We start from the raw sequence: 15,728 nt of genomic DNA on the forward strand, positions 1-15,728 counted from the left end.
AAATCTAACACCCTTTCATGTTAAAAACTCTCAGAATACTAGGAATAGAAGGGAGCTTACTCAACATGGTAAAGGGCAATTATGAAAAACCCACAGCTCCCATCATTCTCAATGGTGAAAGACTGCAAGCTTCTCCCTTAAGACAGGGACAAGACGAGCATGCCTGCTGCTGTGGGCTGAATGTGTTCTCCCAAAGTTTATATGTTGAAGCCCTACCCACCAATGTTATGGTATTTGGAGGTGGGGCCTTCAGGAGGTGGGTAGGTTTGGATGAGCTCATAAGGGTAGAGTCCTCATCATGGGATTAGTGTCCGTGTAAGAAGAGACCAGAGAGCTACCTGCAAATCAGGGAGAAGGTTATCATAACCCCACCATGCTGGTACCCTGATTGCAGACTTCCAGCCTCCAGAACTGTGAGAAATAAATGTCAGTTAAGCCATCCACTCTATGGTATTCTGTTATAGCAGCCCCAGTTGACTAAGACACCCACTTTCACTGCTGTTCAACATTATACTGGAAGTTCTGGCCTGTGCAATTAGACAAGAGATGGAAATAAAAGGATCCAAATTGGTAAGGAAGAAGTAAAACTCTAACCACAAATGACATGATCCTATATATATATAGAAAATCCGAAAGAATGCACAAGAAAGCTACTATAGTTAATAAACAAATTCAGCAAATTTCCAAGATACAGATCAACATAAAAAAATCAGTTGTTTCCGTATACCTGTAATGAACAATCTGAAAGGAAATTAAGAAAGTAGTTCTATTTATGATAGCATCTAAAAGAATAAAATATCCAGGAATAAATTTAACTCAGGAAGTTAAAGACTTATACTCTGAGAACTACAAAACATTGCTAAATTAAAGATCAAAATAAATGGAAAGATAACCCATGTTCATGGATAGGAAACCTAAATATTAAGATGTTGATATTACCAAAAGTGATCTGCAGATTCAGTGCAGTCCCTACCCAGATTCCAATAGCCTTTTATGCAGAAATAGAAACCTAAATCCTAAAATTCATATGAAATTGGAAGGGAACCCAAATAGCCAAAACTATCTTGAAAAAGAATAAAGTTGGAGGACTCACACTTCTTGATTTCAAAACTTATTACAAAGTTGCAGTAATCAAAACAATGTGGTACTGGCATAAAGCTAGAAATATAGACCAATGGAATAGAATTGAGAGTCCAGAAATAAGCCCATACATCTGTGGCCGTTTGAGCTTTGACAGAGGTGCCAAGTCCATTCAATGGGGGAGAGACTAGCCTTTTCAACAGATGGTGCTGGGACAACTGGATTTTCACATAGAAAAGAATGAAGTTGGACCCCTGTCTCACACTGTGTACAAAAATTAACTCAAAATGGGTCAACTTATTCTTTCCCAAGCACAAGGCTTTTTCAATATCAAAAAAGATAATTAAGGTGAAAAATCTTTTTAAAGGAATAGAGTTCTTTGGGAACAATACATTTTTCTGTGTAGTTTATTCACTCTACAAATATTTATTAAGCAAAAGTGATGTGACAGTATTCTGCTGTATGCTGTAGACACTGGAGATACAATGGTAAACAAACCCAAACTTGTTCCCAGCTTTAATGGAATTTACAGTCTTGAGGGGGAGATAGACTTTGATAAAATAATTCCACTAATGAATATAAAATTCCAATTGTGATAATGTGGTGTACAAGAAAGTATATATGCTATGATGGCTTGTAATAGAGGAGGAGACTTGGTCTCAGGGAAGACTTCCCTGAAGAGGGGGAATTGAGCTGAGGGACAAGGGATGAGTAGGTATTAACTGGGTTAAGACGGGAGGGGAGAGCTTCTCCTAGCTCCTAAGACGTCCAGGTTTTTGGTCGTCTTTCCACACACAGTAGTGGGCTTAACAATGGATTTCGGTTTATCTTTTGTTTCTGACCCTTTGGCTACAATGCTAGTGGCTGTTTTTTGTCTGTGTGTTCCATCTGTCTCCCAGAATCTCAAAAGGGCTGTGTGCATGGAGAGTATTTAATAAATGGGCGTTCATTGATGCAAAGTATTTGAGAGTCTGCTAGCAGTTAAATTTATGTTTCAAGGTAATAAAATCCTGAGGCAGTTAAGAGTTTTCCCTGTTGTTTTTTTTTAATTTGTCTTAATTTTTAACCTCTTATGATTAAATAATGACATTATTAGGCAGCTACTTTTAGATAAAGTATGATAAATAATGGCTTCTTCATAAATTATGCTCTTAGAACCTGTTTATATTTTGATTTAAAATAAAACTTTTGTTCCACATAATTTAACACCTCATTTTGAATTGAAGTGATATGAATTGGCTTATGTAGTTTCTGCCAAGGAATTAATATGGACCTTCTATAAAACACTGTCATTTGTAATGAAAATGCTTTTAACTTAGGTTGCTGTTGGCACTGATAGGTACTGCTAGAATGGTAGCCGAGAAGGAAGTTGCATTTAAACTTGGTGGGAGCTCGTTGATGCCTGAGGTTTTATAATGCTTTCTGTGGGCCATTTAATGCTGGCAACTTTAATTCACATGATTCATAATAGTGGAAATTTAAATTCACTCTTAATTGAAAAGTGAAGTTACTTAAATTCTTTAAATACTAACCTTTGGGAAAATATCTGAAAAATAAAGGCACATATGATTTTGGTGGCCCACTGCCAAAAGATTATCATTTACATAAATATCTCTTTCAGTAGAAGAGTTTAATGTATTGAGCTCAAAAGGTTAAAATAGAGACTTCAATCTGGAAACCAGCAGTAGACTGTTGGCTTGTGAACAGCGGTATTGTTCCTCATATTGAGAACACTGTTCACATTCAAGCTTAAGCAGAGCTGGCATTAAAATTCAGTTAATTTGTTTCATGTGACTTGTCAGCTGTGTGTTTTTATCTAAATCTTTCTAGCTTCTCTTAGAATTTTATGTTAAGCTCCTGAAATAGATGAACTACCTTTTTAACTGTTTAAGCTCTATTTTGGCCACTTGTGCAAATGATTTTGTGCAGCCATTCTCCAAGTTTTCCATTTCATTTTAGATATATTTAGTAATCAGTTTGAATACCATTTTAGTTTGTTAAGAAGTAATCCGATTTGGGAGGGCTTTTCTATTTCATACATGTGTGTGTGAGTCCATAAAAGGGACTTCCCGAAATTCATTAAGACAAAATTGCTGTCCTTCTTTTCTCACCAGCACCCTACCCTGTTCTTTTCTTGTTTGTTAATTTTGCTCTCTGGATTTTCCCTTAGATGGCTTTTACTATTTGGCTATTAGCCAAGTATTTGGTCTGACCAGTAAAGTGCTAGTCCCAAAGAAATAATATAGCTGTAACTAATATTACAGTAAGATCCCATTTCACTTTTTGAAGGGCATGAAAATCTTTCTGCTCTTCTGAAACTGTACCCACTATAATCTAACAGTTAGTATTCTTGACTAACTGGGAATTGAGTGTTTTGAAGATATCTCCGAATATACAGTGATTTTAAAGCAGCTTTGTGAGGTATAATCAACATACAATAAACTGTGCTATTTCAGTTGCACAATTCCACAAGTTTTGATATACACATGTACCCACAAATTCATCACCACCATGAGAAGAGTGGACATATCTGTCACTTCTAGAAGTTTCCTCCTATTCCTCGGGAATCCCTCCCTGTTTCCTTTCTCTCCCACATCCCTGACTTCACAGGGAACCCTTTATCTGCTTTCTGTCACTATAGATTGGTTTACATTTTCTAGTTTTATAAAAATGAAAACATCCAACTATGTACTCTTTATTGGCTGTATTCTTTCACTCCACATAATTTATTGTGAGATTTATCCATGTTATTGCATGTATAAATAAGTATATTCCTGTTTATTACTAAGTAGTATTCCATTATATAGATATAGCACAAGTTATTTATCTCTTCAACTTTTAGTAGACATTTGGGTTATTTCCAGTTTTCTCATCTACCTCCTTGTCTGTTAAGCTCTCTTTTGCATTTTCCATCCTTTTATCTCTCTATGATGCATTTTTACTTACTGCGTCATATCAGCACATTGTCTGGCATATAGTAGGTTGAACCATATAGAATTGTCAATATTTGACCATTTTGACCTATAAAAATGGCAGTTTCTTATAGTTCAACATAGAAGTGCTTACTAAGTATTTTTTAATGAATGAGTGTTACTTGTTTTTACATTTAAGGCTTAATTTTTACGTATATAAACAACTATGTAAAAAACTCTGTATAATATAAAAGGCTAAGTGACACACTATATTAGTAGCTGGTTGGTAAAATTATGTTTTTTTCCCTCTATTCTGTATTTCTTTGTCTTATATATATGGTTATACAGTAAGCATATATTACTTTTACGATAGAAAAGAAAACCTTTTTTGAAAAGGAAAAACCTTTGCTTTTTTTAGTTTGTGTAATTTATTTAAAAATTATTCTTTCTTTCTTCTTTTTGCAAAGGCAAGAACCATGGTATTCTATAATAAACATGGATTTTAGAGCCAGTCAGATTCTCTTTCCTAGTTGTGTGACTTTAGGCAGGCTGTTTAATTTGTCTGAGGCCCACTGTCCTCATGTGTAAAATGATAACTTATTTAACCATCATTGCGAGGTAATCATCAATGTGTGAAGTGCCTGGTATGTATATGTGTCAGTTTCCTCGCTCTGGTTTCCCAGCCTAAGGTCTTACCTTTGGGTAAAGGCAATATAATTCTGATCCCACACCTGTTACCTTAGTAATTTTGTAACTATACCATTTATTTTGTTCCTTTTTCTTTCCTTAAGAAAAATTCTTTTTAAATGAGAGCAAGATGTGTAATGTGTTCTTTATTTTTTAAATAACAAATTTTAAGTTACATGCAGAATTTGCCTTTCTAATAGTGACCTTAATGACCTTTTTCATTTGTTTCTTGTTTGAAGAATATCAAAGAATATTCCAACAACTAAAGATGTTGAGCCACTGCTTGAAATAGATGGAGATATAAGAAATTTTGAAGTGTTTTTGTCTTCAAGGACCCCAGTTCTTGTGGCTCGAGATGTGAAAACCTTTTTGCCGTGCACTGTAAACCTAGACCCCAAACTGCGGGAAATCATTGCAGGTGGGTATTAGTAGTAAATGGAATTTTCTTCTCTAAAGTCCTCAGAAATTTTCCTGTTTCTCTCTTAGCTATGTGAGTTTCTTCTGCTCCATGAGAAATCAAGAAATAATGAACCAGCCACTACACAGAAGAATTAATGAAACTGAGGATGAGGAGGCTTGACACCCTTTTGGGAATGTTAAGAAAATGTTATTTGTTAAATTCACTTTATTCTGTTTCCCAACCCACACACCTGAATCCTTACTTTGGCATCAGATTCCATTTAATGTATAGTCACCACTTTAAGATGTCAGTTCATTGTAATTTTTCTGTCACCAATCTTCTGTTCTTAACAGGACCAGAGTGGTGAGAAAATCAAAATATTGCTTTTTAAGTTTTAACTTAAATTTGTGGACTGTAACTTGGAGATAGTGACATGAAGGTTTTGGAGTAATTTAGGTTGTTCTTGAGTCACCACCATATACACATGCACGCACACAAAACCTTTATTGAAACATACTATCTTTTGTATATGATACTGGCACTGCTGACCCACCTTTGAGTTTTCCAGGATTTATGAAGAGAGAGCCTTACACTGCTCCTACATTTTTTAAGATACCTGTTATAAAGCTGATATCACAGGTGTGTTTTGTGACTATGGCATTGTTTGTTGTTGTTCAGAGGCGGATGAGTCGTATCTTTATCTTTTGCAAACCCCAGGTCTTAGCTAATGTTGTCTTTATTAACTCTACACAATTGTGAGTTGTTAGTAGTCGGTAATACTTATGAATCATAAGAATTGTTAGAATACCACAAACAAACAAATACCTTAGAAAGTCAGAGAAAAATATATAGTTCTGGTAACTGAAGAGAAGAATCTAGATGTTGTGACTTTTCAAATGGTGAAAAACTACTTTTTATGCAAAGTAGTTGGGCTTTCCTTACTAGAATGTCTATGGAGAATTCAAGATTTCCTGTCTACTTCTGTGAGCTGGTTGGAATCCCTGGCAAGAGTGGTAAAGTCATGTTTCTATCTGGTCATTAGAGTAGGAAGTGGTAATTGGGCTAATTACTAATGCTGTATTTTCTTTTGCCTTCTGGGATGTCATTTAATCTTTTAGATGTTCGTGCTGCAAGAGACCAGATTAATATCGGAGGACTGGCGTACCCCCCGCTCCCCCCGCTGCCCTTGCATGACTCTCATCCTAGACCCCCGTCAGGCTACAGCCAGCCTCCGTCCGTCTGCTCTTCCTCCACATCCTTCAATGGACCATTTGGAGGTGGGGTTGTGTCACCACAGCCTCACAGCAGCTATTACAGTGGTATGACAGGACCCCAACATCCCTTCTATAACAGGGTAAGGAAGTGCTAGAATCTTTCATTTTAAGAATTCGTTCTAGGGAATTATCAGAAATTTTCTGCTTATGGAGTCTATTATTTTGAAATTGTACTTTAGTTTTTTAATATAGGAATAATGTTAAGTTTGAATTTATTGTATATGATATTTTAAAAATTAAAAGAATTTTGAATTTTAATGGGTTTTAGATCTCAGTTGAGTCGGAATATTAGAGATGCTTTTTGCTTTTATTTGTTATCTTGATAAGAAAGTGAAACTCCACAGGGTCAGCAGTGACTATCCTGTGCTTCAAAGGGAATTTCCGTATTTGTTTATAAACAAATGTTCCATTTGTTATATCTTGTATAATAATTTATATTGGCATTTAAAATAATGATAAATTTCTACAATAGTTCCGTAAACCTGTATTTAATATATTATAGCTTTTAAATGTGAAATAGTGATGGAAAATACTGCTTGTATGACTCAGATGTTATTGCTAAATGATAGCACCAGAACCAGTTTTCTAAAGTTTTATTTCAAGTTATCTTTAGTGATGTATAATTGTTCACTTAGTATAAATATGATAATTTTCTACTGGAAAAGATGAAAGCACAGTTAGTTAGTGGTATTCAGACCCTATCAAGTTTAGTAGGCCCAAGCTATCCTTACTTTAATGATCTTAAATACTAATATTTCCTATAGGAAAATGGAGCATGAACCCAAGTATTTTGCTTTCTGGGACTGTAGTCTAGGATCCATTATAATTACTTATTTTTGTTGTCTCTCTCATTAATCTAATTCTTGAAAATATAGGGGCTAGTATTCATAGAAGCCAACTGCATACCTAAATAAATTTCATATGAACTAGGAAGAAAGAGAAGTTTAGAATAAATGTGGCAAAGAAGGGATTCCAGAATTTAAATTAAATTTTCAGTTTTTGAAAAATGTTGGCCATATAAATAATCAGGTACACCATTCATAGAGGTCCTTTGAATGCTATCCATTCTTTTACTCAGACAAGGAGACAAAGGTAAAACCATAGCATTTTATAATGTATTCCATCCTTGTAAACTTTGTGTGGTAGGTTTTTATTTACTAGTCTTAAAATCTGCTATAGTGTTACGTAAAATGGCTCAATTGATCATTAGATGACAGTTGAAGTTTTGAGACCAAGAAGTTTGAAAAAAGAAATTTTTACCATACCATCTAGGCTGAGACCTTGTGTTCACTAATTTTATATGAATAACAATCATGTGATGCTTTAATAGCATTTTATTATTTTTAAAGCATTTAAAATTTTCTCATGCTTTTAGGTCTAGTTATTTTTTGCTGTAGTTATTTGAAGTTTTTAGTCTGAAAAGCACAATAATTTTCTTAAAATGGCAGGAGTGAAAAAGGTAGGGGAAGATGCTCACTGTAATGAAGCTTAGTGAATTTTAATCTTTATGTTTAGCCCATATAATCTGATATCTCCTTGTTTATATGAAACTGGTTACAAATAAATGCTACAGTTATAGATCTCATCTAAATGATGGATTCACCATTAAAAAGATATTCTTTCTTATTTAGGAAATAGAGTAAACTCTAGGGTATAGGATATAAGGTAAATTCTAGGAACTTAGAGTAACAGTGTTCCTGGAATCCATGCTAGGATGTTCTCATATAATCGAGACCTTTTTTGGTCTCACTTAAGGCTAATCTTTTTTTTGTAAAGAACAGTATTCTATTAAGATGCTATTCTACTTTTTTAAAAGAGATTGTGAATTAATATTTGTAAACCACTTAGAACCAGACACATGGTAAGCCCATAAAAATGGTATATGTAAAGAGAAATTCTTGTGTCAAATTGTAAGGTGCAGAACTTTAGTTGCTTAAAAAAAAGCTTATATTAAATCAACAATATAAATATTTAAATAATCTGTCTTAAGTTTGGGTTTGATATCTTATAGAATATGAGTGAGCCTTTTTTTCTTTTGTTTTGTCATTTGCATTAGCAATTTGGAGTTGTATTTTATTGGCTAGTTTCATTTGGTAAATCTCATTACACTTTGATTTCTGTAATTGTTTACCCCTTCTTTTGTTACGTGTTTTTTCCATAGCCATTCTTTGCCCCATACCTTTACACGCCAAGGTATTACCCTGGCGGTTCCCAACATCTCATCTCACGTCCATCAGTAAAAACGAGTTTGCCCAGAGATCAGAGCAATGGCCTAGTAAGTATAAAAAAGGGTAACTAAAGTAGTAACCTAATAAGCAACATAGGCAGCATTCAAGTTTGATTATTTCCTTTCTGGAGTAAAAGAGCGCAACTTATTTTGTAAATAGTTTTAAGAAACATAAGCTGTTACTAACAAAAAATTTATTTTGTTTTCATTTCTGATAAATATCTATGGAAGGAAAATGACTAGTAGCCTCAGTGAATAAATGCTGAGTTGTTTGCAGCCAGAGTTTCTGGCTTATAATGCAGTGTTTGTTACCAAAACTTTTAAAACTAAACCTTTATATCTATACTAATTTCTAATATCTTTTTAAAGGATATATTTATATATGGTATCTGTATATATATGTTAGCCCTAGGGTATAAAAATTAGAGCATATATTAGAAGAACATTTTAATCTAATGGCAGAAATTAAATAGGAAAAAGAAATTATTAAAATATACTATTGAATCTAATCCAAACAAAATACATTTGTGCCTAGAATATTAGGTGTTACTGGTGATAATTAAAAATTTAAAAAAAAGAAATTCCCTGTTAATATATTTTTATAAATTAGGAGACAAAAGTTATAGAGCTTAAACTGTTATTTTTGGGGGCCGACCCCGTGGCTGAGTGGTTAAGTTCTCGGGCTTAGCTTCAGTGGCCCAGGGTTTGGATCCTGGGTGCAGACATGGCACCACTCATTATGCCATGTTGAGGTGGCGTCCCACATGCCACAACTAGAGGGACCCACAACTAGAATATACAACTATGTACTGGGGGGATTTGGGGAGGAAAAAAAGCAGGAAAAAAAAAAGAAGATTGGCAACAGTTGTTAGCTCAGGTGCCAATCTTTAAAAAAAACCAAAAAACTGTTATTTAAATTTTTAAATGTTGTCACTAAATCATCCCATTTGCAACAAGGTGGATGAAACTTGAGGGTATTATGTTAAATGAGATAAGCCAGACAGAGAAAGACAAACGCTGTATGATTTCACTCATGTGGGAGATAAACAAACACATGGACAAAGAGAACAGATTGGTTGTTACCAGGGGGAAGGGAGTCGGGGGTGGGCATAAGGGGTGAAGGAGCACATTTATATGGTGACTGACAAACAATAATGTACAACTGGAATTTCACAATGTACAAACTATTATGACATCAATAAAAACAAAAATGTAGTCACTGAAGGGAGAAATCTAATCCCATCCAGGTTTTGGTGTTTTATATTATTATTTTTACATCGTGTTCATTCATCATCCTAGTTTGGCTCACCCCTCACCTTTACCCACACTCTTGTTTTGTGTTGTTAGGAGGTTATCAAGGAGGATGCTGCTGAGGGGCTTTCTTCACCCACAGACTCCTCGAGGGTAATGAGTAGTCTTGTGGTGTGGAACGCGCGCGCATCTCATTGCTTCTGCAGCAGTAACGACTGTCTGAATTGTGATGACCGCAGTTCACTAACTCTGCGTCTGTGACGTGATGCGCAGCTAGTGTAGAGTAGCTGAATACTAATAATCATAGTTCATGGATTAATTTAAAAGCTAATGTTTAACTTGACCCTTTGTTTCCTCCTGTTTTTCCCCTTTCTCAATGACGCGGGGTGGGGTTTTTTATTGTCCGGTAAGAAAGGGGCTTCCAGCAGCCATCAGGAACATTCTGTTGGTGGTATTTGTTCCTCAGTGTTGACCTCTATTTTCACCTTTGCCTGTTTTTCTTAAGCCTGCAGTTGGTGCTACAGACGTAGAATACTTTTGGAAATATCCCAGATTGCCCTTGAGATGACAAAAAGGCATTATGAGCTAGATGGTGTAAACTAGAAAGGATCTTTAGTGACTCATTCTTAATCTGAGTGGCCACAGTTTATGAAGCATTCGTGTAAATGCAGTACTGCCTTTCTCTATCTGTGTATTTATTAAAATAAAATTTCCAGATAAACACAGAGCTAGTTCAGCATGTAAAGGGCATTATTAAAACCTTTTTGTTTTTGGTCCAACACTTTAAGATGGGTTTCTTTAAAAAAATAGCTTATATAGGAAGTCACTTTGGGTATTTATTGCTCAAGACTTTGTATTTAATAAGAAGTATGTTTAATGTGATGAGCCTTAAAATCTTCATTTATCCAGTCACGGTGGAATTGAAGAACCCGGTTTGCATTTTAACTCCTATTGATTTATTTAAAGAATGTTATGCCCATGTAAACATGATCGATTTAATCTAAAGCTATGTTGAAATGTGGCATAGGAGTGAGAATTAATGTGCTGAAATTTTGCATCCTGAGAATATCCATAATTTTTTAACTTAAAACATGCATTTGGATAGGCAGGAGTTTTTTAACTTTAATTTTCTCTGAGTTAGTGTTAGTAACAGAGAGAAGAATCATTTTGGTGTTTTCATGGCGGAGTTGGTGATTCTTTTTAAGTCATTAACATTTTAGCTGAAGCGTTTGAGTGACTTCAATTATCCATGAAATGGTAGACACAACAAACCATAATAATTCTCTTTTGGTGTTAGGGGAATCTTTAATCCATGGCTCATTGCCCCTGTGTGCAAGAGTGACTTTTAGTTTAGCCAGAGAGCCTTTAATGCATAGATTCATGCATGCAATGCAATTCTCTGAGCTGAAATTCCTCAGCAAACTTTTGATGAAAATCAGATACTGTGAAGAATTTGATGGTCTTAATGACACAGACATGCTGAAGTAGTCGCTGTGCCCATGCTTAAGAGTGTGGACCAACCCTTGTAATTAAAACGTGGCTGTAGTTTCTTTCAGTGAAAGAGCATTAGGCAAATTTTGAAATGAGTTTTTGGGGAAGGGGAAATAGTGCAATCCTTGAGATGTGTTTAGAAGCCCAATAACAAAGAGTAAAGATGCTCTAAATATGTTAGTGCCTTTGTTTAGTAAAATAACCATACTATTTGCTATTCTTTTAATATTAAAAGATAGTTTTGTGATCTACTTAGTGAATAATAGATGCTTACTGAACTTTCTTTGCTTTTATGGAATTAATAATGACAATAGCACGTAAAATTTGTTTTGTAGAACACTAGTAAAAGTAGACACTTAGTTCAAAGCCAAACTAAAAGCAGTGGTGGAAATGTTGAGAAGTGTCTGTACATGGAACATTGTTTGGGATCTTTATAGCTGAACCAGCGTAGAAGTAGTTAATATAAAAATTACTTAGCCCTTCATGGCTTGTATGGCTTTCTAGTCCTGTAGTAGAAAACTCTCTGTATTTCTGGGATAATAGGACTACAGACTGAGTCTGTCTGTGCTCACTCAGCTGTCCCCTGTGTGCAACACTTGATGACAAGAGCTGCTTCTAGATAAGTCAGAAGCTACACAAACATTTTTGGAGAAATTGTCATTATAGATGCAGAATATAGAATAATAAGGTATAGATACACAGATACAGAATAGTAAGCTAAAAACAAAACAAAACAAAAAAACCCACCAAAAAAGCCAGATTATAAAGAGTTAACTAATTATAGTCTTTTCAGTTATGGAGGGGGTCCCATATTTTTTTACCACAAGGAATTTCTGATTAACCTTTATAAAGCAGATCCTTATGAAAATAATTGAGTTTCTTCACATTAAGGGACATTGTAATAATTGTAACTTGTAAAGGCCAGCCAAGGACTTATCAGATAAATTATAGATATGTCCAGGTGTTTCACAAAGGTGATGATGTAGGCCTTTGTGATAGCTTTTTTTCCTATAATTTTATAATAGACAATATATGCCAAATCTTATAAAACTGGGAAAAAATGTTAATGTTGGACTCAAGATATGCTGCGCAGAATATTAGAGCTAGAAAGGGCCAGTGTTTTTCAAACTTTCAGCAGAGAAGCCTTTTTTAGAAATGTAGTCTTAATCAGAACTCCAGTTTACGAAACCAGTGAAAAAGACCTCTGGCCCCACGTTGGACTTGCCTTCCCTCTCGAGGATCCTCAGAGAACCTGTGATGCAGTGCCTGTGATGCAGTCCTGCTCCACAGCATGGATTTGAGGCTCAGAGAGTCTGCGAGACTTACCCGAGGTTCACAGGTGGGGAGTGCCAGACGTGGAGCTAGAATCTGCGAGGCCTGTATCACGCCCATTCTTCAGTATCATGCTGCTGCTTTGCTGCTGTGCATGCCTTAGTCAGGTATCTGGGCTTTCAAGTTAAATAGACCCTGGTAATTAGCTGTTTGCCTTGGACAAATTACTTAACCTCTCTGATACTCAACTCCCTTATGTGGAAAAACAGACCTACCGCATCCATCCGATTTAAGGATTACTTAGTCTTAGCAAACTTTAACTATTTAATTATTTAATAATAATTATTATTGTTACTACCCCAAAGGCCAAATTCTGTGGAGCTTTAGAGACTCAGAAACTAAAACTGTTTGGTGTTAAATAACCCTTGTCTCAGTGATGGGAGTAGTGCACGAATACCCAGTCTGTTTAGATTACCTCAGCCTTTTGTCTGTTGATGCTTCTCTGACCCAAGAGGTGTCAGTTGGTTTGTTTTCTTGGAATTTAAAAGGATCTCTCAGTTCTTTGGATGCTGCAAATACTTTGAATTTTTAAAGCTCTCCAGGGGGCTTTTCCTCAGTGGCTTTGCCCTCTTCCAGTCCACTTCCCACTGGGAAGCAGTGGCTTCAGACCCTTCTGTGACAGTGAAGGGAAGCACCCTTTGTGGAGGGCCTGTCTTGAGCCAGGTGTCTTCAGTGGCATGTTGCTATGGTATTTCAAAGAGTTACTCTGAGGAGTCCTGTAGTCTGTTTTTATTGAAAGTATGGTGCTCACAGTGGTAACTGTGTTTCATTGAAAAGCATTTTTTCAAAGGAAGGAGTGATACAGTATTTCTTTACACTTTTATCCTTCCTTGAATTATTTATTTAGCGTCTAGTACTACAGATGCCTGTGTGATCATACACTGGGTCAACAAATCTATTGAATACCTAGCAGGCACTATTCTAGTGGGATGCAGCAGTGAACAAAACTGATGGAAATCCTGCCCTCATTGAGCTTATGGTCTTGAAGGCTGCCGGGGGAAGTGGCAGCACTAAGGCAAACCCTCCTGACCTTCTCTGCCATAGCGTTTACTCCATACCTTCAGACACCCTCATTTAGGTCACTTTTATACCTCGTTGAAAAGGTGTGAAAATACGTAATTAGCACAAAGTTTAATTGCAAGGAAGTTCAGAATTGCAAAGGCAGTGTTAATAACAGTATCCTGAGTTCCAGTGTCCTGTTACTTTTACTTTTAGAGATTGATGAAAACTGCTGAATTAATAAAGGTATTAAAAAAGAAGGTCTTGGTTTTCATTAAACTGCATCCAGTCAGTGGAGTGACCAAGCAAAAAGCAAAAAAAAGATGGGGCTCAACTGTAGATAATTTTTATTTCCACCACTGGTTTAGAACTTATAACCTGTGTTCTAACAGATGTGTGTCCAAATCAAGCTGTGTCCTACTGTTGAGGAGCAGACTGGACGAGGAAGTCAGAGACGCTGTGGGTGAAGCGGGCGCGGGGTGGGCTCCGCGTAGAGTGTGGGTGGGGACAGGTCCCCCCGTCACCTCTCAGCGCTTCTCTCAGGAGGGTCACGCACACTTTTGAAAGTATTTTAGAAGTACATTTTTGTTATTCTGTTTCAATGTGGAAAAATATTAGCTTATTTTTACTTTAATAATTTAGTGAAAAATTGTGTTCACTTCCAGTTTGAAAGTCATTGTGCCGGACTTCAAGTCAAGAAAACTTTTTCCCTAAACAATTAATAAACTACAAGTAGCTTGATGTATTTTTACAGAAATATATTACGCAGTGATGATATCATTGAAATCCTAGAGTACAGGTAAAAGTTAAAAAGTAACAAAATCATATTCATTGCAGTTCTTTAGTATTTGTGTTTTTTAGAAGATTGCCCTTGAAATGGGATATTAAGCCTCATCTGTCAACTTTGGCCTAATTGTTATTTCTCATGTAGTTTGAAGAGTAAGTTATGTTTTTCCAACTAGGTTAACAATAGCTTTATTTTGTGATTTGGCTATCTTGTAGTAAATTGTAATTTCATTAGTACTCCCTTTTTGATATTTTTTCAAGTCTCACAGATAGATATAGTAACTGTCTAAAAAGCCTGCTAATGATGAAATTGGTATGTAAACTAGAAAACAGGGTTCCCATGAAGTACTCCAGATAGTGAATGTTAAAAGAAAAACATCTAGGGGCTGGCCCTGTGGCCTAGTGGTTAAGTTTGGCGTGCTCCACTTCCATGGCCTGGTCAGTTCCCAGGTGTGGACCTACACCACTCATTGGTTGCCATGCTGTGGTGGTGACCCACATACAAAATAGAGGAAGATTGGCATAGATGTTAGTTCAGGGCAAATCTTCCTCAGCAAAAAAAAAAAAAAAAAAAAGGAAGGAAAGGAAAACCTCTGGCATTAGGCTAGCAAAGCCCTGCCCTTTATTGTACTAGAACAGTGTTGTAAATCAACTTTGAATCAATATTGTCAGTCATCTCTGGATTATTTTAACTATTTTAAGAATATTTACCACCAACCTAATAGATTCAGAAAAATAGTTAATAGTAGTATGTCTGCTTTGAATTAGAGTTTTTAAAAAGCTATGTCACTGAAATGTTAACCATAGTATGCAGATAATTTTCACCATTACCTGTGTAATTTCTTGAGCTGTGTGGCTCTTAAGGCCTTTCTTTTCCAGTGTATTTTAGTGCATCCATTTAATGTGCCGCATGCCCAGTGAAACAAACCCCGAATTTGAAAAGTATGTTTCTGAACCTTAACTGTATGTGGCCAGATAAATTTCATTTTATGAAGTGATCCTGTGAATTCCAAGTATTTAAACCTTATTATTAAATTGGTCTGCAATTAATAGTTGCAATTTTCTAATCAGAATATTTAAAAATTAATTTTAAACTTGTGTATAGTAGGAAGTTTGACTTTTCATAGCAAATTTGATTTGCCTGATATTTTTGTTGAATCTATGGCCCATGATTTATTCTTTTAATCAAAAGAATATACATTTTGAGAATACAATTTAAAATTGCCAAGCACACGTTAATGAAATTAAACTGCTGTGTGCGTGTGTGCAAGCGTTCCTTGCTTTGTGTG

General features: G+C 35.6%; 1 protein-coding gene across 35 annotated transcripts in view; it reads left to right on the forward strand.

Annotated features, from left to right (window-relative positions):
* The window catches only part of KIDINS220 (kinase D interacting substrate 220), a 117,847-nt gene that overhangs the window by 82,547 nt on the left and 19,572 nt on the right, over nucleotides 1-15,728 (forward strand). For 16 of the 35 annotated variants that reach the window (XM_070574529.1, XM_070574531.1, XM_070574532.1 and 13 more), the window contains exons 23-25: nucleotides 4,919-5,097; nucleotides 6,198-6,433; nucleotides 8,515-8,628. In XM_070574529.1, coding sequence (XP_070430630.1) covers nucleotides 4,919-5,097; nucleotides 6,198-6,433; nucleotides 8,515-8,628 — 529 coding nt within the window. Of the gene's footprint in view, nucleotides 1-4,918; nucleotides 5,098-6,197; nucleotides 6,434-8,514; nucleotides 8,629-9,927; nucleotides 9,985-12,560; nucleotides 12,662-15,728 lie in introns of all 35 variants that reach the window. The other 19 variants (XM_070574527.1, XM_070574530.1, XM_070574528.1 and 16 more) reach the window with 3 other exon arrangements.

Source organism: Equus przewalskii, chromosome 14 (genome assembly GCF_037783145.1).
Source record: "Equus przewalskii isolate Varuska chromosome 14, EquPr2, whole genome shotgun sequence".
Lineage (NCBI taxonomy): Eukaryota > Metazoa > Chordata > Mammalia > Perissodactyla > Equidae > Equus > Equus przewalskii.